At 37.1% G+C, this 22,000-nt stretch overlaps 1 protein-coding gene across 1 annotated transcript; it reads left to right on the top strand.

Annotated features, from left to right (window-relative positions):
- The first annotated feature begins 1,783 nt into the window (after nt 1–1,783).
- LOC139324859 (vomeronasal type-2 receptor 26-like) lies at nt 1,784–9,540 on the top strand. Its single transcript, XM_070954608.1, has 7 exons — nt 1,784–1,983; nt 2,729–3,020; nt 3,430–4,293; nt 5,285–5,512; nt 7,895–8,021; nt 8,148–8,569; nt 9,463–9,540. Exons 1-7 carry the CDS (start codon nt 1,784–1,786, stop codon nt 9,538–9,540), a joined length of 2,211 nt encoding a protein of 736 aa, XP_070810709.1.
- Nucleotides 9,541–22,000: the final 12,460 nt, after the last annotated feature.

Below are 22,000 nucleotides of genomic sequence, written 5' to 3'. Positions count from 1 at the left end.
CAGGAGATGCCAGCATCCACAGCCACTCCATCTTGGAGGGGTTGAGTTTGAGCCTGTTCCTACCCATCCAGACCTGTACTGCCTCCAGGCACTTAGACATCACGGAAAGGGCATCCCTGGGCTGGTCCAAAGATATTCCAAAGAGAGGGACCCACCATAAGTCAATCTTCTGAATCCTTCCACATGTACTTTCTCTGGAGAGAAGACCCTCAATGTTCCCTGCCTTCCCACTCTGGTGGGTCAGGTGGATGTGACCAGGATGAGACGGTCCTTCAAATAACATGCACCAAACTATGTTAGGATTTAAAGGGAAAAAACATTTGCCCAGAAAAAAAGTGGCAGCCAGTGCAACTGTCTCAGGAAATGTGACACATATGGACACCTGGATCTGTACAAAACCATATGGGTGATTGAATTTTGAATCAACTGGAGCTTCTGGATATTTTTCAAGGAAAGCCCCATAGAGTTTCATGTAAAGCTAGTGATCTCATAACTGATGCCATGGTTTTCATCACTTTTATGAATTGAAATTAAGGAACATCCTTGATTTTAAATACACCTGCCTGCCTGCCTGCCTGCCTGCCTGCCTGCCTGCCTACACACACACACACACACACACACACACACACACACACACACACACCAGTGGTGGGATTCAATTTTTTTTTTACTACCGGTTCTGTGGGTGTGGCTTGGTGGGCATGGCAGGGGAAGGATTCTGTAAAATCTCCATTCCCTCCCCACTCCAGGGAAAGGTTCCTGCAAAATCCCCATTTCCTCCCGATCAGCTGGGACTCAGGAGGCAGAGAATAGATGGAGGCGGGGCCAGTCAGAAGTGGTATTTACCAGTTCTCTGATCTACTCAAAATTTCCGCTACCAGTTCTCCAGAATTGGTCAGAACCTGCTGAATACCACCTCTGACACACACAGAGAAATGTTTCAGCATGAATATAAGCTTTATATCTATATTCTTTCTATCCAATGTAAGCCACTCTTTCTTTCAAATGTTTCTAGTTCAGGGAGAAGAAATAATACACTTCAGGGTATATTAAACTTTTAGCAGTAGAATATTAGAGACTTTGGTGCAAGAAATCTTTTGAAGATTTTAAGTGAGATTAAAGTAATTCTTTTAAAAGGTTCTGCATGGTTACTCCTCACAAAACATACATGCATTAAATGACTGACACCTGCTCGATCCGTTCATAATCTATTTTGTGAAAGGAAAATAAATGTGGTAACTCCAAAGAACACTTTCAACAATTTCAAAACTAAGCATATATTTTATTGCAAATCTCCCTTATATTATTTCCATTGGCATTGGCTTATTTTTTAAAAAATAGTTGAACCATTAGCCAATTATTATCTCATCAAAACAAAATAATTATCTCCTACAGGAATCACCATGTTTTTTCCTAGCTAGGCCAAAACACCAAAGGCTGCACAGAAGAGAAGGATATTCAAAAACAATCAAGGTATTAGCTTGGAGATAAAAAACACTTGAATCACAGGAAGTTTGTCACAAGGGTAATAACGGCTCTGTCAGACTCATTGCTTCAGGCTTCTACCCTCTCTTCTCTTCTGCCACAGTATCTGTTCAAATCCTGCTCCTATTCAAGAAACAAATTTGCACTCATGTGGATCTTCAAATAGAAAACGATAGATTTTCTCATTAAGTGCATTCTCAGATATGAACCTTGGATCAATCTTTAGATGAAGTATAGAATTATAGGTACTTCCCATTCAGTAAGATGGGAGGCAAACCATTTTCAAAATAACAAAAGCATGAAGATGTTTTTTCTGGTGGTCTTGGTACACAAAGTAGTTACTCTGAGTTGCCCTGCAAGTGATGCTTTCCTTGTTCCACATGAGTGGTACCAGCCGGGTGACTTCATCGTTGGTGGCATGACATCTCACATGAGTTACCATTTTTTTGAAATTGACTTTAGTGAAAATCCTTCTATAAAACCTTACGACATACCAGTGTAAGACTTTTTTTTCTCTATCTAATGTTACCTTGATTTTCAAAAATACTTCATATCACTGAAAAGTTCATTGTGGATAAATGCAGGGTTTTAAATATAATCTATGCCTTTCTTTCTTTCAATTGTATCATGTTATGAAAGAAGAAATAACATTCTTTACATTATTTTAAAGTTTTTTACATGAAATGAACAAAATTTCAGATCAAGAAGTCTCTATTTGAATGTTTACTGAGGTAAAGATAATTTCTAGAAATTTTTAGTGCCAGGCACGGATGATGTTACCTATTTTGGGTAATGAAATGTCTGCAAGAAAACCACAAATACAAATAATGTATTTGTATACACAAATAATGACTGAGTTATTATAAGCAACAGAGTTACTTATACACACTGTTCTCCAGATGTGGAATTCTTAACTGTCATTTATCGGCCATTTATATATCTAGAGAGATTTCTGTTATAGTTATCACCACTGTTTATATTCCACCTGATGCAAATGTAACTTAGAGGCTAAAACCAATTTCATTGTATACATGATGTACAATGACAATAAAGGCTGTATTAAGAAGCAAAGAGAACACCAACGATGCCTCTGTAGAAATTATTAAGAAATTTGGAAGAACTTATTATCTGTTTACTACTATCAGAGAAAGAATTTTTTTTTTTTGTTATTCATACAGAAATGATGCCACCTTATGAGAATTGTCAATTTTTCCTTTCAACTGGGGTATTTAAATTTTTACAGTATATTCACCAAATTTCATCAACATGTCCTCGCCTTGGCTTTTGCTGTGAAGGAGATCAATAAGGACTCCCGGATCTTACCTAATGTCACTCTTGGGTTCCACATCTATGACAGTTATTACAATTCAAGAATGACCTATCGCACCACTCTGGACCTACTCTTCAAATCCCAGGAATTTGTCCCTAACTACAAGTGTGAAAGCGAGAAGAATCTCATGGCCATCATTGGGGGACTAGATTTTGTCACATCATCTCGTATTGCTGAAATTACAGGATTCTTCAAAATTCCACAAGTAAGTTGTAAAAGGGCTAAAGGGAAAATATATATATATTCTGTTCTTGGTGTTCTGTTGTATTAATTAAGGGTCATTAAAGATTAAGCTTCAGTTTCCATTAAAATGTACTCGGTGACTTAAGGTCTATTAGTATAATTTTGAAACTACAATGCCAAATACAAGAAGTGAGTATCTAGAGACATTCCATACTTGAGGAAAGATTTGAACATACTTTTCTTTGCTTCTATCAAAATAATAGATCAGCTTTATGTGTTTGAAATAATTCCAATAAATTCCTTTCCATATTTATACTTAAACGAATTTCAGGAAAATAATTCATTCCTTGCATGTATTTTATATAAAAAATAGAAAGGACAATCAGATTTGATGTAACAACTCAAGAGAATACTACTCCACTTTCTTGCAGCTGACATATGGCTCATTACCCAAAGAGGAATTTGAGACCACTAAACTCTCTTCACTTTATTTCACAGTCCCCAAAGAGGACTATCAGTACACTGGTATTATCCAACTGCTTCATCATTTCAGGTGGACGTGGATTGGGATATTTTCTGTTGATAACAACGATGGAGAAAATTTCTTACAGAAAATGCAGCCCTTACTTTCAGAGAATGGAATCTGCTCATCCTTCATAGAGAGGCTTTCACAACTAGTCCATTTGGAAGACTTCCCAGAAGTAATTCAAAAAATCTTAATTATTTCCAGGAATTGGATAACTAGCCAAGCCAATGCATTTCTTGTCTATGGAGAATCATTGACAATTATGTGGCTGAGAGTTGTCACATTTATGACAGATCCTGAAAGCAAGGAAACTGCATTATTTAGAAGGGTGTGGATCATGACTGCACAGATTGATTTCATACTATCAGGATTTCAAATCAAATGGGATCTTCATATGTTCCATGGGGCTATTTCCTTCACTGTTCATTCAAGAGCAGTTGCAGGTTTCAAGGAGTTTCTTCAGACCATAAATCCTCTTTCAGACTACAGAGATGGATTTCTGCAGGATGTTTGGGAACAATCATTTGAGTGTTCATTTCCAAAACCAGAATTACAAGAAATGCATAGTAGGAAATGCACTGGAGAGATGAAGCTGGAGGATCTTCCTGGACCAGCCTTTGAAATGGAGATGACTGGCCAAAGCTACAGCATCTACAATGCTGTTTATGCTGTGGCTCATGCTTTGCAAGCACTATACACATTGCATTTGAATAGGAAAAAAACTATGAGGTGTAAAAATCCTGACCTTCCACATCTCCAGACTTGGCAGGTATTCCCTTTGCCTTGGACACTTCTTTTATTTCAATACGCAGCTTGTTTTAAAATTATGTTTTGATCCCATTGTCGAATGTCGTAATATTTTCTGCAAGTGGAATCAAGCATGAGAAAGCAACTTAGAAATAAGGAGGACATTTTTATGAAGAGAAGGAAGCCACTTATCTGAAATATCATAGGGTCTCCTCCTTGACTAAGGTGTTGATTTAGAAGACCTCCAGGTCCCTTCTGACTCTGATATACTGTTCTGTCTAAAATAGATACAGAAAAAATAGTTTCTGATGTTATTCTGATCATTGAGAAGCTACTGCATGAATTATGGTTAATATATCACTGGAAGTTATTTAGTAAATCACCAGACATTGTACAATAAGCAATAACTGAAATGATAATTTAGATTACTCTTGATTGCCTCCTCCAAAAATAATCAATTCTCCAAGAACTTTCTACATGGCTTCTGAACCTTTCATGGGGAACAAGCTGAGCTTTCTATCTCTATCAGAGTTTTAGAGGAATGAAATAAAAGTGGCCCTTCTTAGATGTGGAATCCATAGTATGAAACACGTTTGCAATAATCTCTATCTTGCATCTCTCTATGGAGCAATGCTTGAATCTCAGATTCTAAAATTTGGCGAAAGGACATTAATCAGATCACAAACTGTCAAAGAGCTTTCTATGAATGAGGAAAGACTAGATATGACCTAGATGGAATTAGGTGCTTAGGTAGTGAATCTAAATCATAATTTAAAGAGAGACAAAATTTCAAAATCCTTTATTTCTTTCTGTTTCAGTTAATTCCTACTTTTCCTTTTATTGATATCAAATTAAATATATAATGTAGACATGTACATTATCATACAATATTGGTTATCAAATTTCTGATATTATAGGAATGGGAAGAATGAGTGAATGAAATTTGGATATGATTTTCTCTTCTCTGTTATATTGCTTTTAATTCCCTCTTGTTTTTATTCCCTTTCAAGTAGCTCCATTCATTTCTTCGAGGCATTTCTTTCAACAATTCAGCCAGGGAAAGAGTATTCCTGAATGAGAAAGGGGAAGCAACAGGTGGATTCGACATCACCAACTTGATCACTTTTCCAAACAGATCCTTTCAGAGAGTTAGAGTTGGAGAGATGGATCTACAGGCTCCAAAAGGAAATGAATTATTCATTGATGAAGATCTAATTGTCTGGCACCCAGCTTTTAACCAGGTATTGAATTAGTGAATCCACCATGCCTTAATCTATTATGATCCCATATGGAACACAGTTTCTTTAGAAATCTAATTTTTGATTTCTTTTTAAAATAAACAATGGGATATTCTTTCAAATGTTTTGGCTTCTGGCCAAAAAGGTAGATAAAAAACAACATAGAACCATAATAGATGTATTAGAATATTATGAGGCAAATCCAGACAAACGAGTGGCATTAATATTTTTCGATGCCCAAAAAGCCTTCAATAATTTAAATTGGAAATTTATTATTTTTCAATTATAAAATATGAATGGTAGAAAGAATATATTCAACTCAAACGGCAAAGATAATAATAAATGGAGACTCTACCAAAGAATAGCAAAAGGAGCGAGACAAGGATACCCCCATCTCCCTTACTATTTATCCTAACATTGGAAGTATTGTTAATTGAAATTAGAAATGAAAATAAAATAAAAGGATTGAAAATAAAGAAAGGAAGTATAAAGTCCAAGTCTTTGCTGATGATCTGGTTTTCATTTTAGAACAACCAAAACAGACAGGATACAAATTAATAACACACATAGAAGAATATGGAAAGTAGCAAGACTTTAAATTAATAAACTCAAAGCAAAGGCATTAATGGAAAACCTCACCAAAAAACTGGAGAAAGAATTAAAATGAACATTCTACCACAAATATTATTCTTGTTTCATGTAATACCCATAAAATTGGGGCGGGGAAACTTATTTAAAGATCTAAATAAATTAATAGCAAACTATATTTGGCAGGGAAAAAGATCACGAATTAAAATACAATCATTACAAGATAATAGGGAAAGAGGAGGTTTTGGACTCCCAGATTGGGAAATATATTACAAAGCTACAACACTTATTTGAATAGAATAGAATAGAATAGAATAGAATAGAATAGAATAGAATAGAATAGAATAGAATAGAATAGAATAGAATAGAATAGAATAACAGAGTTGGAAGGGACCTTGCAGATCTTAGTCCAACCCCCTGCCCAGGCAGGAAACCCTACACCACTTCAGACAAATGGTTATCTAACATCTTCTTTAAAACATCCAGTGATGGAGCATTCACAACTTCTCCAGGCAAGTTGTTCCACTTATTAATTGTTCTGTCAGGAAATTTCTCCTTAGTTCTAAGTTGCTTCTCTCCTTGATTAGTTTCCACACATTGATTCTTGTTCTACTCTCAGGTGCTTTGGAGAATAGTTTGACTCTCTCTTCTTTGTGGCAACCCCTGAGATATTGGAACATTGCTATCATGTCTCCCCTAATCCTTCTTTTCATTAAACTAGACATACCCAGTTCCTGCAACTGTTCTTCATATGTTTTAGACTCCAGTCCCCTAATCATCTTTGTTGCTCTTCTCTGCCCTCTTTCTAGAGTCTCAACATCTTTTTTACATCGTGGTGACCAAACTGAATGCAATATTCCAAGTGTGGCCTTACCAAGGCCTTATAAAGTGGTATTAACACTTCATGTGATATTGATTCTATCCCTCTGTTTATGCAGCCCAGAACTGTGTTGGCTTTTTTGGCAGCTGCTGCACACTGCTGGCTTGTATCAAAATGGTTGTCCACTAGGAATCCAAGATCCCTCTCACAGTTACTACTATTAAGCAAGGTACCACATATACGGTACCTGTGCATTTTGTTTTCTTTCCTAAATGTAGAACCTTACTTTTTTCACTGTTGAATTTCATTTTGTTAGCTAGTGCCCAATGTTCAAGTCTGTCAAGATCCTTCTGTCCTTCTGGAGTGTTGGCTATTCCTGCCAGCTTGGTGTCATTTGGATCAAAGACTGGATGGAATTAAGAAATAAAAGAATCCTAACATTAGAGGGACATTATAACATTAGAGGGACATCATTAGGAAATGAAATTGTGTACACTATTATTTATATGTATATTTGTAAATAAATTAATATTAGAATTATATGTATAAAGGATACATTGAAATAAGGGAGAAAAAATGGATAAGTAAGAAATGTTTGACCTTTCCAAAATAGTTAGAAAGAAAAATTTGTTTAAAGATTCTTTTTTGTTTTTTGAAAAAATGCTCAATAAAAATTTAAAAAAAGAGAAGAAGCCAGGATTACATATTGGTGGGCATTTCATTTCCACTTGAAATCACAAGAGTGGTCATGTTCCCATGAGATTGTCACCTCCATCAGTACTAATTTATTTACCCTGCTCTTCAGACAGGAGCATTTTTATATCATTATAATTTCAACATTATTTTAAGTTGTCGATGAAGTTGTTACATTCTGTATCCTTTTCGAAAGTCAATTATCATGTTACCTCATTAAGGAGAAAATTCAGAAACTCTTTTAAAAACTCTCCTTTTCAAAACATTTCCATGTTTATCATCAGGTTCTTCCATTTTCCCGATGTAATGATCCTTGTTTTGCTGGATCCAGGAAGAAGGGGATTGAGGGAAATCAGTTCTGCTGCTTTGACTGTGTTCCATGCCCTGAAGGGAAGATTTCAAATCAAAATGGTAGGCTAGGAATTCTCACATTTCATCAGCTTTAAGCAAACTTTACTAAACTACATGGATGTATAAAAATGTGTTTTTCGATAATTTGGAATGCCTAGATGACAAACTCCTTGATTTTCATTCCAGATATGGATGACTGTTTTCAATGTTCAGAAGATCGTTATCCAAATAAAGAAAAGAAAGACTGTATCCTGAAACTGCTGGTCTTTCTAAATTTTGAAGAAACCTTAGGAATTGGTTTAGCCTCAGCAGCTCTTGGTTTCTTCTTCCTGACATCTTGGGTGCTTGGAACTTTTATTAAGCACAAAGATACTGCCATTGTCAAAGCCAATAACAGGTTCCTCACCTACATCCTGCTTGTCTCTCTTCAGTTCTGTTTTCTCTCCTCTTTCTTCTTCCTCAGCCGGCCTGGCAAAGTTATCTGCCTTCTCCGACAATCAATGTTTGGCATCACTTTCTCAGTGGCCATTTCTAGTGTACTAGCCAAAACCATCACTGTGGTTGTGGCATTCATTGCCACTAAACCAGGATCTCAGATGAGGAGATGGGTGGGGAAAAGATTGGCTTTTTGTATTGTCCTTTCTTGCTCTCTATTACAAGTATATATCTGTATTCTTTGGTTGTCAACCTCTCCCCCATTCTTTGAGTTGGACATGCACTCAGAGTCCCAAAAAATGATTTTACAGTGCAATGAGGGGTCAGCTTTCTTCTTCTACTGTGTCTTGGGCTACATGGGTATCTTGGCCATCGCCAGCTTTATTGTAGCTTTTCTTGCCCGTAAATTACCTGACAGCTTTAACGAAGCCAAGTTCATCACCTTCAGCATGTTGGCCTTTTGCAGTGTGTGGATCTCCTTCTTTCCAGCCTATCTGAGCACAAAAGGAAAAGCCATGGTAGCTGTGGAGGTTTTCTCCATCTTGGCCTCCAGCGCTGCATTACTGGGATGCATATTCCTGCCAAAATGCTACATCATTGTTTTGCGCCCTGACCTCAACCACAGAGAGCAACTCATAAAGAGGAATTAGCACATCATGTGATCTTTCTTTCTAGGTAAAATTGCTGAAAAACAGAATAGAAAAACTGTTTGTTTGTTTATTTATTTGTTTGTTTATTTATTTATTTATTTTAATTAGATTTATATGCCGCCCTATCTCCATAGGACTCAGGGTGGCTCACAACAATTAAGATATACAATCTCAATCCAAGTTTGCTATCTACAGGTATATATAAAACATATAGGAATATAGTTTTGTTTTGTTTTTCTGTCAAGGAAGGATTTATGTAGGATATTTAAGATTTATTCATATTTAAGCCCATTCCACAGTAAGTCCTTATGTTGCTGCATTTCCATTATTGTCCAAGATTCTTGAACTTAATCCATTCTCCTTTTCAACACTCTTGTTGAACTTGACTTTGATCTAGTTTTCTTATTTGCTATTAGGATATTTCAGATATTGACTCAAATGATGTTCAATATTTGCAGAGACATTTTCCTGGGTTTTATACTTTCCATTCCTAAAGAACTATACAAATATAGTAAAAAGCTGACTACCATTTTATGAATATATATTTAATACAGTGTTAAAGGATATTAGTTTGGATTTGTTAGGGTTCTTTGAAATATAATATACATTTAGTTTGTGACTCCTGAATATTTAACTGTCTTTAAAAATAAAAGACTTTCATACTAGGTCCCAACCATTCACTCTCTACTCATAACTCTATTTCCACCGTAAACTGTTATCAAGATTAATAATATGGGAAATTTATTGAAATGAAATTTTTCTAGGCAAAAAACACAACCACCATACAATCCTAGAAAGCATTAATAAAGGGATACTTAACCCTAACTAACCCTATACCGGCTCTCTTGTAATGTTTGACAAACAAACAAACAAACAAACAAACAAACAAACAAACAAACATGCTTCTAGGCCTTCTACAAAATTATTGGCAAGTATGGTGGCTTCAGTCTATTCCAAAGATCTTCCATACTAGACAGCTCTGCCAACCAATGTCCCACCGAGACTTGGTAAGATCATCTCACCCGGCTTGGTAAGATCGACACCTGATTGTTGACCACTAGGCTGTTACTGAAGGTATGCCAAGTTGGATGCTTTTGAACAGACAGCGAATCCCACACTTGTGTCAAAAACCCCTTCAGCTAGTACTGCAGTACATTAATAGAGGGATAGAACCAGGATCGCATGAAGTTCTTGCACTTTACAGAGCCTTAGTAAATCCACACTCGGAAAACTGCATCCAGTTCTGTCCAACAGGGTATAAAAAAGATGTTGAGACTCTGAAAAGAGTGCAGAGAGGAGCAACAAGAATGATTAAGGGCTGGAGGGTAACACATATGAACAACAATTAGAGGAACTGGGTATGACAAGTCTAGAGAAAAGAAGTGGGATGACATGAAAGCACTTTCCCAATATTTGAGGGATTCTTAAAAAGACAAAGGGGGGGTCAAACTATTTTTAAAAACACCAAAAGGGAAGACAAGAAATAATGAATGGAATCTAAGCAAGGAGGGAAGCAACCTAGAACTAACGAGAAATATCCTAACGGTGATTGCAATCAACTAATGGAATATCTTGCCTTTAGAATTTGGGGGTAATTCATCAGGACCACACTTGGAATGCAGCAGGGGTGAAATGTAAAAATGTTTCCTACTGGTTCTGTGGGTGTGGCTTGATGGGCGTGGCTTGGTGGTCATGTGACCGGGTGGGCGTGGCCAACTTGACGTCACTCATTGTTAGAGCCAAGAGCTGCACATTTTGAAGCTCATTCTGCCCTTCTGAAGCCCCCAACACTTTGAGTTTCCCTCCACCACCCAAGCGAACATCGGAGCCTTCTCTTGCAGAAGCAGAATCCAGCACAGAAATGGAAAAATGAGGGGGGGGAATGGGGAGGAGAAGGTGTAATTAGCAGAATCCAACACAGAAATGGAAAAATGAGTGGGGGGAATGGGGAGGAGAAGGTGTAAGATGTTTCCTTAGATCACTGATGCTCCCAACAATGAGTTTGGCGGCGATGTAAGGAAATATCTTCCAGCTCTTCAAGATTGACTTTAAGCCAACAGCAAAAATAGTGGGGGGGGGACAGGGGCATGTGTGTCTGTGTGTATGTGTATGTCCCTCCCTCCGCAAGGACTTGGAGGCAGATGCTGGCCCTCTGAGGAAAAGAGGCGGCGGCAAAGCCCTGGCTGTCACCTGGGAGAGGAGGAGGGTACACTGGGAAGGGTGTACTGTCAGATGTAAATGCCTTATTCTATAATGTGTAAATAATATATGAACGGGGTATCAGGGGTTAACTTATTCTTCACTTCTTAATGTATTCATATTTCACCACTCCCATATCTAGCTCCACCCATTGTATATATAAGGAGCTGCTTGCCCTCATTTACTTGCTTCTACCTATGAATATTCAGTGAATATAGAATGCCTATTGTAAATAAAAGGAGATATATTTAAACCTTTAACTCTTACTAAATTTATTGAGTCTGATCCTGAAAAATATTGCAACAAGCTGGTAGCAGAGGATGGTTAATTGACTCAATAAAAATTAAAAATGTCTAAGAAAGATAGGCCCAACACCAGGGCATACAGCAAAGAAATAGAAACAGAACAAGAAATAATCAACGAATCCACAAATGCGATTTCAAGAGAATCTGAAGAATACACCACTGAAGACGAAGAAATAATAGATGAAAATGATGATGAGGAGGAAATCGAAATAGAGAATAACGAACTCAGGTCAGAAATATTAAAACTATTGAAAAGCCAGAAGAATGATGAAAGCCTCATCGCGAACCTCCAAGATATGCTGAAGAACAGCGGAGCAGCGAGAGAGAAGCACATCACTAATGAAAAATCAAAAGACACCAAAATAGTGAGTGATATGACTACAGAAAATATTGTTGTGAAGAAGAAAACCGGTGATCCCGCACGAAATTTTGAATGGCAGCCATCTTGGTTTCAACAGACCTCCAGGGTGAGCGAAGCAGAGCCAATCAGAAAGCTCAATTCAAAATTTCTGGCGCGAAAAACATCAGACAACGAAAATGAAAAAGAAGACTCTAACACCTCTGAAGAATCAGAATCGGAAAGTGAAGAGGATTCAACAAACAATCAAATAAAATCAGCAATGAAAACGCTTTTTGCTGCCTTTGGACCAAAACTAAAAATAACAAAAAAACTGATGAAGAAGCGAGCGGTCAAGCCAATGCCTCAAGACCTGCCCGCTCCCATTCTGACTACGAGAGCGACGACGCCCGAACCCAGAGAGCCCTGCCGATACCGCCCCACGCCACAGACCGAAGCAAGCACCAACGCCGTCAAAAGAAGAAGAAGATTAGCCGCCATCGTCAAGACTCCCAAAATCGAGCCAGAGACCAATTCGTCTGAGGAGGAGCAGAACGAGCGAGCCGCAATGAGGAGAACCTCTCACGACGACTCCGTGGAAGAAATGAACAACGCGCATGCGCAAGACTACGCAGACGGTCCGGGAAGACATGAACTGGCGAGGAGACCGTGCAGGCTCGTTGCGAGCATCCCCACGCCGTTTTGTAACTTTCTGCATTTGCGAGACCACGGACTACCTCAGGTTGTAAGTAATGGACCTAATAATGTCGGAAATTTACCCAGTGACTTCCCAAAGCTAAGGGTAGATGGCATTAATTTGCAAGAATGGTATCAGCAGCTCCAGGTTGTCTTTATGAAGGAAAACTTACTGTTTTTTATCACTAGTCCCCCAAAAAGACCTTGGACTCTAAAAATAGACTGCTTACACCATAGAGCATTTTTCTTATTAATATCTAGCGTGTCTCCTGCAATGTATCATAGCATTAAGCAAAATATGACTGTGTCAGAAATTATTCAATGCATGTTCAATTTGTTTTACAGTGACAGTGTAGCTACCACCACAAGGATGTCTAAAGATTTCTTTTCATCTAGGATAAAACCAGGGGTTTCCATAAGTGAGCATTTAATATCTTTAAACAAAATAAGAGCTGAGCTGCATTTAAGGGGGGAGGTGATTTCAGATCAAACAATGAAAAGTGTTATTATCAACTCACTTGATCCATCATGGGACAATTATATGTCACATTTAGACACAATCAATCTAGGATACTTATCCATAGAAAGTCTATCCAATAAATTAATAGCAGAAGACAATTCAAGAAGGAATCGTTCTAACAATCACATAGAACACAAAACATATAGGAAAGTAGCTTTCCAAGAAAAATATAATGAAACATTTAAATGTCATAACTGTGGATCCAGGGAACACAATAGAAGGGATTGCCCCAAAATTTCAAAAGAAAGACATAGGTCAGAATATAGAAACAAATACAATTATAGACAGTCTTCCATGGATAGACATAGATACAGAAGCCCACCAAATTACAAAGACAATAGAGGGGGCAGAGATAATTCAAAGGATAGAAAATCTGGTTCATTGAATGGATTAAATAAACAAGACAACACTAACACACAGCAGAATGAAAATAGTAATTGGCTTATTGATTCTGGAGCAACTAATCACACCACTAATAACAAAGATATATTGTCTTCATTTGTAGAAGATAAATTTGTAATAAAGGTAGCTAACCAAGAAAAGGTTCAAGTATTAGGCAGAGGGAATGTAATACTGCCAGGTCTAGGAAAAATAGAGGGGGTATTGCTAATACCTGAAATACCTCATAACATACTAAGTGCCATAAAACTAAGTAGAGATTCTGATATTAACATAGTTTTTTCTAAAGGAAAGGCGACTTTAGAGAAAAATAAAATAGATATAGGCACTGTAATAATTAAAGGAGGCCTACCTTATCTGATAACAAAGGAAAAATGGTTACACAACATTGATTCAAATATGGAAGATTGTATTGAAGTAGATGATGAAAACATTAGCAACAGTGACAATGATGAATGTAAAATATCTCATGATCACAAAGATGTACACAATGAAAAAAAAACCAAAAATAGGTAAGCCAATTCATGATGAGTGTGCTCACATCTTACATAGGAAGTTAGGACATGCCAGTTTTCCTGTAGTACAAAAAATGACTGAACACGCAGAAGGTGTCAAAATAAAAAATTGTGAAAACTATTTGGAATGCTCAGTATGTAAATCTACAAAACTAAAGACTAGCCCCAGACCAAGAAAATCCACCAGATCAACCAACCAAATTTTTGATTTAGTACACATGGACTTAGTTGGTCCACTAACTCCATCAATCACTTATAGAAAACGTTACTTCTTAACCATAGTAGACGATTATAGCCGTTATGGATTTGTCTATACATTAAAACACAAAGACGAAACCTTCCAAAAATTTAAAGAATTTTATAAACGCATAGAAACACAACACAATATCAGAATAAAACAAATTATGACAGATAGGGGATGTGAATTCATGTCTAAAGAATTCTCCCAATGGTTAAAGGACAGAGGAATGTTACATTACACGTCTAGTCCATTTTCTGCGTTCCAGAATGGGATTGCAGAGAGGAAGAACTCAACATTACAAACCATGATTAGATGCACATTGGAAGATGCTGGCTTAAGCAAACAATTCTGGTCAGAAGCCTTACATTATTCCAATTACACACAGAATAGAACCTGGTCCAGCATTGTAAATAAAACACCATATGAAGTAATGTATAATAGAAAACCAAAATTGGCACACATGCACATATTTGGGGTCACTGCAGACGTACACATACCTAAGCAACTGAGAAGAAAGGGAGAAAACGTGTCCAGAAGACTCAGATTTATGGGATACGAGACAGGCACTAAAGGGTACAGATTCATTGATAGTAATAACAAATTTATAGTCTCCAGAACAGCTGTGTTCCATGAACAGGCCAACTGGTCTAAAATACATCTTAATGAAATATTTCCAAGTGACAACAAAGATACAAAATCTCAAGAGAAAGGGACCATAGAAAAGCAAAACATCAACAAATATAAAAACAAAACCAAAACATGGACAAATAGCCAACACAAAATAAAGACAGACACACTAACTAAAAAGGAAGCAAGATATTTGCATGATAACAATAGTAAACCTGAAAAAACAATTAGAAACACCAGAAATCAGATGCCAAATAAATATAAAGACTATATAATGCATATGGATGATGAGCCAAAGACACCTAATACATATGAGGAAGTGTTAAAACTCCCTCGTGAAGAAAAAGAAAAATGGGAATTAGCAATGAAAAAAGAAATGGAAAGCTTACAAAGACTAAATGTATTTACACCTGCAATCGCACCAAAGGATAAAACAATTATTGGTACCAGGTGGATATATAAAATTAAGAACTTAGAGGGAGGCAATACCCTATACAAAGCTAGACTAGTTGCACAAGGTTATGCACAGAAATATCCGGAGGATTACACTGACACGTATTCCCCCACAGTAAGAACCGAGAGTGTCAAAACAGCTCTAGTGGTAGCATCAGCACTTAATCTCGATGTATTCCAATATGACATACAGACAGCGTACCTACACGCAAAACTAGATAAGGAAATATATGTAAGAGCACCCCACAGTCAATACACAAACAGAAATGAGACTTGGTTGTTAAACAAGAGTTTATACGGGTTAAAACAATCTGGTAAACGATGGTATGATTGCTTAGTAAAAGTACTTAAAACCATGGACTTCAATGCCACCACTGCTGATAACTGTTTTTTCGTTAAAAAGGGTGATGATTACATAGAATTTGTATTGATCTATGTGGATGACATTTTATACATAGGAAAACATAAAGAGAGAAGAGAAACTTTTGTAACCAAGCTAAATGAACATTTCTCATTGAAATCTCTAGGCAAAGTGAACAAATATCTTGGTGTTCAAATTAACAAAACTAAAAGAGGATTCAAACTTACTCAGAGAGATAAGATCATAGAGCTCTTAAACAAATGCAATCTAAGTAATGCCAAACCTTGTGATACTCCTATGCAGACTGACTTTCTAAGAAATACTGATGAATCATCCCCTGAATTCAAAGATAACACATTTTATAGATCAGTCATAGGTTCACTTCTTTATATATCTAATTGGACAAGACCAGATATCGCTTTACCCCTCAATTTATTATCCAGACATGTCAGCAAGCCAACAATGTACCACTGGGAAGCTGTTAAAAGAATATTAAGATATCTGAAAAGTACACTAGACTTTTGTTTAATGTTGGAACCTAACGATAATAAAGAACCAAAGCTTACATGTTATGCGGATGCAGACTGGGCTGGAGACACCTCGTGTAGAAAAAGTACATCTGGTTATATATTCCTCTTAAATGACTGTCCAGTTTACTGGTACACTGGTAAACAAGAATTAGTGGCCACTTCAACGACAGAAGCAGAATATGTTTGTTTATCTAAAGCTGCAAATAACCTTGTATGGTTTAATGATTTGATTTCAGATGTTTGGAAAAAACCTGCTTTGCCTTTTGTTATGCATGAAGATAATAAAGCAGCTATTGAAATATCCAGATCTGACGCCATTGGACAAAGGTCCAGACACATAGATATAAAATTTAAACATGTGAGACAATTATCTCAGGATGGATTTATTAAAGCAGTGCATTGTGAAACTTCAGAACAATTAGCTGACATATTGACAAAACCTTTACCTGCTAAGCAGCATAAATACTTAACTTCTAAGTTGTATGTTTTGTACTGTCCTGAATCTGAATGTAATTGGTGTTGCATAACGAATCGGCATTTAGAGGGGGATTTGTCAGATGTAAATGCCTTATTCTATAATGTGTAAATAATATATGAACGGGGTATCAGGGGTTAACTTATTCTTCACTTCTTAATGTATTCATATTTCACCACTCCCATATCTAGCTCCACCCATTGTATATATAAGGAGCTGCTTGCCCTCATTTACTTGCTTCTACCTATGAATATTCAGTGAATATAGAATGCCTATTGTAAATAAAAGGAGATATATTTAAACCTTTAACTCTTACTAAATTTATTGAGTCTGATCCTGAAAAATATTGCAACATGTACGCTGCTAGCTTCCTTCCCCGCAGCCCTGCGAAGCTTGCCTGCCTTCCACGTGGCCTTCTGCTTGCCTGCCTTCACAAGTTGGTCATGGAAAGGCTGCATGGGAAGGCAGGGAAGCATGGCAGGACTGCGGGCCGTGGCCTGGTTCAGGGGCATGGCCAGCCTCCAATAGCTACTGGTACAGCAAACTAGCCTCAATCTCCCCTATCAGTCCTCCCGAACCGGTCTGAACCGGTAGCATTTCACCCCTGGAATGCTGCATTCAGTTTTGGTCGCCACGATGCAAAAAAGATGTTGAGACTCAAGAAAGAGTGCAGAGAAGAGCAACAAAGATGATTGGGGACTGGAGGTTAAAACATATGAAGAACAGTTGCAGGAACTGGGTATGTCTAGTTTAATGAAAAGAAGGACTAGGGGAGACATGATAGCAGTGTTGCAATATCTCAGGGGCTGCCACAAAGAAGAGGGAGTCAAACTATTCTTCAGAGCACCTGAGAGTAGAACAAGAAGCAATGGGTGGAAACTAATCAAGGAGAGAAGCAACTTAGAACTAAGAAGAAATTTCCTGACAGTTAGAACAATTCATCAGTGGAACAACTTGCCTGGAGAAGTTGTGAATTGTCCAGCACTGGAAGTTTTAAAGAAGATGTTGGATAACCATTTGTCTGAAGTGGTGTAGGGTTTCCTGCCTAAGCAGGGGGTTGGACTAGAAGACCTCTAAGGTCCCTTCCAACTCCATTATTCTATTGTATTCTATCACTGGAAGCTTTGTAAAAGAGACTGGACAACCATTTCTTTGAAACAGTATAGGATCTCCTGCTCAGCAGGGGATGGGTTGACAAGAAGACCTCCAAGTTCCTTTCCAATTCTATTGTTTTATGTTATTTGTATTCTCCCTTCTGTCTCATCTTTTATTCAAAATGTATACTGACTAATGACCATAATAAAGAGTGACTTGATTTGGCTTGCAATTAGAAGTTGGGCATTTTTTTTTTTTTAAGAAAATCAAATATGAAATTCAGCCGAAATCCTAGAACAAATATGCATCCCTCTCTTATTGAAGGAGGTATCACAAAGATGAAACTATTTGGAGGAAAAAGTTTTTCCCACCAACTGGAGGGATGTGTTTTGCGTGCTGCCTGCATCCCATGAATAAGGCATCTCTTGTTTGCATGGCTTGGTTTCTGGCATGGCCAGGGGTTGGGGATCTCTGCTTTAAGTTATCTTAAAGTGTTTGCAATAGAATGTATGAAACTTTGGTACCAGGAATCTTGTGAAGATTTCTAGTGATCTTAAGGTAATTTAAAAAAAAAAAAAAGTTCTGCAATGTTACTCTGTGAAAAAAAAAATACATACAATAAATGACTGATACCTACTGGATCTGTTTGTATTTTATTTTGTGAAAAATTGATAGAAAATAAATGTTACTTTGAAAAATGGATGATTTTTAACAATTAAATATACTGCTCAAAAAAATAAAGGGAACGCAAGCAGAAAACATCTGAGATCTGAATGAATGAAATAGCCTTATTAAATACTTTGTTCTTTACATACAGTAGTTTATACACTGCTCAAACAACTAAAGGGAACACAAAACTACTGTATGTAACGAACAAAGTATTTAATAAGGCTATTTCATTCATTCAGATCTCGGATGTCTTCTGCTTGTGTTCCCTTTATTTTTTTGAGCAGTGTATATATTTGATTGCAAATCTCCCATAGGCTACTTTCATTGGCATTGCTCATATTAAAAAACAAAACAAAACACACACAATAGCTGAATTATCAACTACTTATTATCTCATCAAAACAAACTAATTATATCCCAGAGGAATTACTATGGGCCAAAACATTAAAGGCTGCACAGAAGGCTATTGAAATCCAACAACAAAACAAAAGGCGTTTCCTACAAGGGGTAATAAGATCCCTTTCAGATTCATGTCTTCAAGTTTCTATTTTTTTTTTATTTATTTATTTTGTCAAGCATGTATTAGATAACAGATATAAGTTTAGACATAATTATGAATACATGAGATGGATACAAATAAAAGGGAACATTAGGACAGGGATGGAAGGCACACTGGGGCACTTATGCATGCCCCTTACAGACAGACCTCTTAGGAATGGGGTGAAGCCAACAGTAGACAGTCTAAGGTTAAAGTTATGGGGGTTTGGGGAAGAAACCACAGAGTCAGGTAGTGCTTTCCAGGCACTGACCACTCTGTCGCTGAAGTCGTATTTTCTGCAATCGAGTTTGGAGCGTTTTACCTTAAGTTTGTATCTATTGTTTGCTCGTGTATTGTTCTGGTTGAAGCTGAAGTAGCTGTTGACAGGTAGGACATTGTAGCAGATGATTTTATGTATTACATTTAGATCAGAACAAAGATGTTATAGTTCTAAGTTGTCTAAGCCCAAATGTTCAAGTCTGGTGGCATAAGGTATTCTATTGCGGGTAGAGGAATGGAGAACTCTTCTTGTGAAATATCTCTGGACTCTCTCAATTGTATTAATGTCCCATATGCAGTGCGGGTTCCAGACAGATGAGCTGTATTCGAGAATTGGTCTAGCAAATGTTTTGTATGCTCTAGTTAGTAGTATAATATTACCGTAGAAGAAGCTATGCAAGATTAGGTTAACGACTTTTAATGCCTTTTTGGCAATGCTATTACAGTGAGCTCTGGCACTTAGATCATTTGAGATGAGTACTCCAAGGTCCTTGACAGAGTGAGTGTCATCTACAAGGTTGTATCTGCCCAGCTTGTATTTTGTGTTTCGATTTTTTTTTTTTTTTTTTATTGCCAGTGAGTAAGACACAGCATTTGTTGGTTGAGATTTGGAGTTGCCAATTGTTTGACCATTCTGACAGATAGTCAAGGTCTTTTTTTAGGGAAGTACTATTGTCGGTGGTGTTGAATAGTTTTCATCAGCAGCAAAGTGAACACTGTTGCATATAATATGATTGCAAAGGTTGTTTATATAAAGTATAGAGTGTAGGTCCTAAAGCACTTCCTTGGGGGACAGTGCTGTTAATAGGTGTGGGGTTTGATAGGGCATTCCCTATTTTGACTACTTGTTGCCTGTTTGATAGGAATTCTGCTATCCACTTATGTAGGGATCCGGAAATACCGTAAGATTTTAGTTTTAGAAATAGTTTGTCGTGTACTACTGAATCAAAGGCTTTACAGAAGTAAATATAAATTGCATCAATTGCTTTACCCTGGTCAAGTTGTGATGTCCATATGTTTTTGCAATATAAGAGTTGCAGATTGCAGGACACTTTTTTTCTGAAGCCAAACTGCTTGTTAGAGAGTAGGTTGTTTGTCTCTAAGTAGAGGGTAATGGATTGGTTTATAATTGATTCCATGGCTTTGCATGTGATGCAACATAATGAGATTGGTCTGTAATTTTCAACTAGGCTGGGGTCACCCTTTTTGAAGATAGGGATGGCCGTGGCTAGTGATGATAAGTTAGGCAAGGGGCTGGTTCTGAAAGATATTTCATAGATTATGCTAAGAGGTTCTGCTATGGTGGTTGAGAGCTTTTTAAAGAAGTAGGCAAATAATCCATCAAGGCCAATAGATAGAGATTGTTTTTAAATTGCGTAATGCTTTTTCAACAGCATCTTCTGTGAAATCAACATGTAGTAGATTGTTGTGATTAGTTGTGGTACAATTGGGAAATGTGGGGCATGATCTGTTGCTGTTTACAAAGACTGAACTGAAAAATGTGTTGAAGAGTTTGGCCTTAATGGTTTCATCATTACAGTCTTTCCCATTTGGCCCTTTTAATGGTGGGATGGATCTTGAGTCTTTAAGTTTGTTGTGTACAAAATTATAGAAGGCCCGAGTGGATTTTGAGCATAGTTCATAGGTTTTCTTCTAGTTTGCTATGATAATTGATGCATTCTGCCTTTATGTGTCAGCATAAGGATTTGTAGCGACTTTTGAAGTTAGATATATAGCCAGTTTTGTTTTTGCACCAAAGAAGGGGTGGGGTTTTTTTTTTTTTTTGACTAAAGCTTTCTTATTGTTACGGGTGATTTGTTTCCCCTGGTTTTGGGGATTATTAATGGTATGAGTAGTTTGATGATTCTTTTGACTTCATGTAAAAGATGTTATAATGGTCATCGGCAGTGATGCAGCCAGTGAACAGATTTGCCAGTCAAGAGATGAGAGGATCCTGTCATTATGATCATCCTTGTAAGGACATAAATTGAGGCAAAATTCAATCATGCTGTGGTCGCTGTTTGAAATGGGTTCATTTATTTGTAGACCATAGATTGAGTTTAAATTATTGCAGAAGATGATATCAAAGCAGTTGTGGAGTCTAGTGTTGTTTGTTACAAGTTGATCCAGTCCCAGATTAGTAATGGCATTGTACATAGTTGTATGTATTGGTTCTGTTGTACATTTGTTAAGGGTCCAATTAATAAGAGGTAGATTCAGGTCACCAAAATCCTCTGTTCTTTTCTGCCAGAAAATCCTGTTCAAATCCTGGTGGCATTCAAGATACAAATTTGCACTCACATGGATCTTCAAATTGAAAATGATAAATTTTTCTCATTAGGTGCATTCTCAGATATAAACCTTGGATCAATCTTTAGATGAAGGATTGGATTATATGTACTTTCTGACTGGTAGGATAAAAGGGAAAACATTTTCACAATAACAAAAGCATGAAGATGTTTCTTGTCATGTTTTTGGTACACAAAGTAGCTACTCTGGAATGCCCTGCAAGTGATGCTTTCCTAGTTCCACATGAGTGGTACCAGCCTGGAGACTTCATCATCGGTGGCATGGCATCTCACTTCAGTTACCACTATTACGAAATTAAATTTCGTGAAAATCCTTCTAAAAAACCTTATGAAATACCAGTGTAAGAATTTTTATTCTCTAGCTAATCTTACTGAGATTTCCAAAAATCCTTTCTATGACTAAAAG

The sequence above is a fragment of the Pituophis catenifer genome, unplaced genomic scaffold, assembly GCF_029215685.1.
Source record: "Pituophis catenifer annectens isolate HBS135680 unplaced genomic scaffold, rPitCat1.0.hap2 SCAF_15, whole genome shotgun sequence".
Classification (NCBI taxonomy): domain Eukaryota; kingdom Metazoa; phylum Chordata; class Lepidosauria; order Squamata; family Colubridae; genus Pituophis; species Pituophis catenifer.
This window is presented reverse-complemented; position numbering and strand designations above follow the sequence as displayed.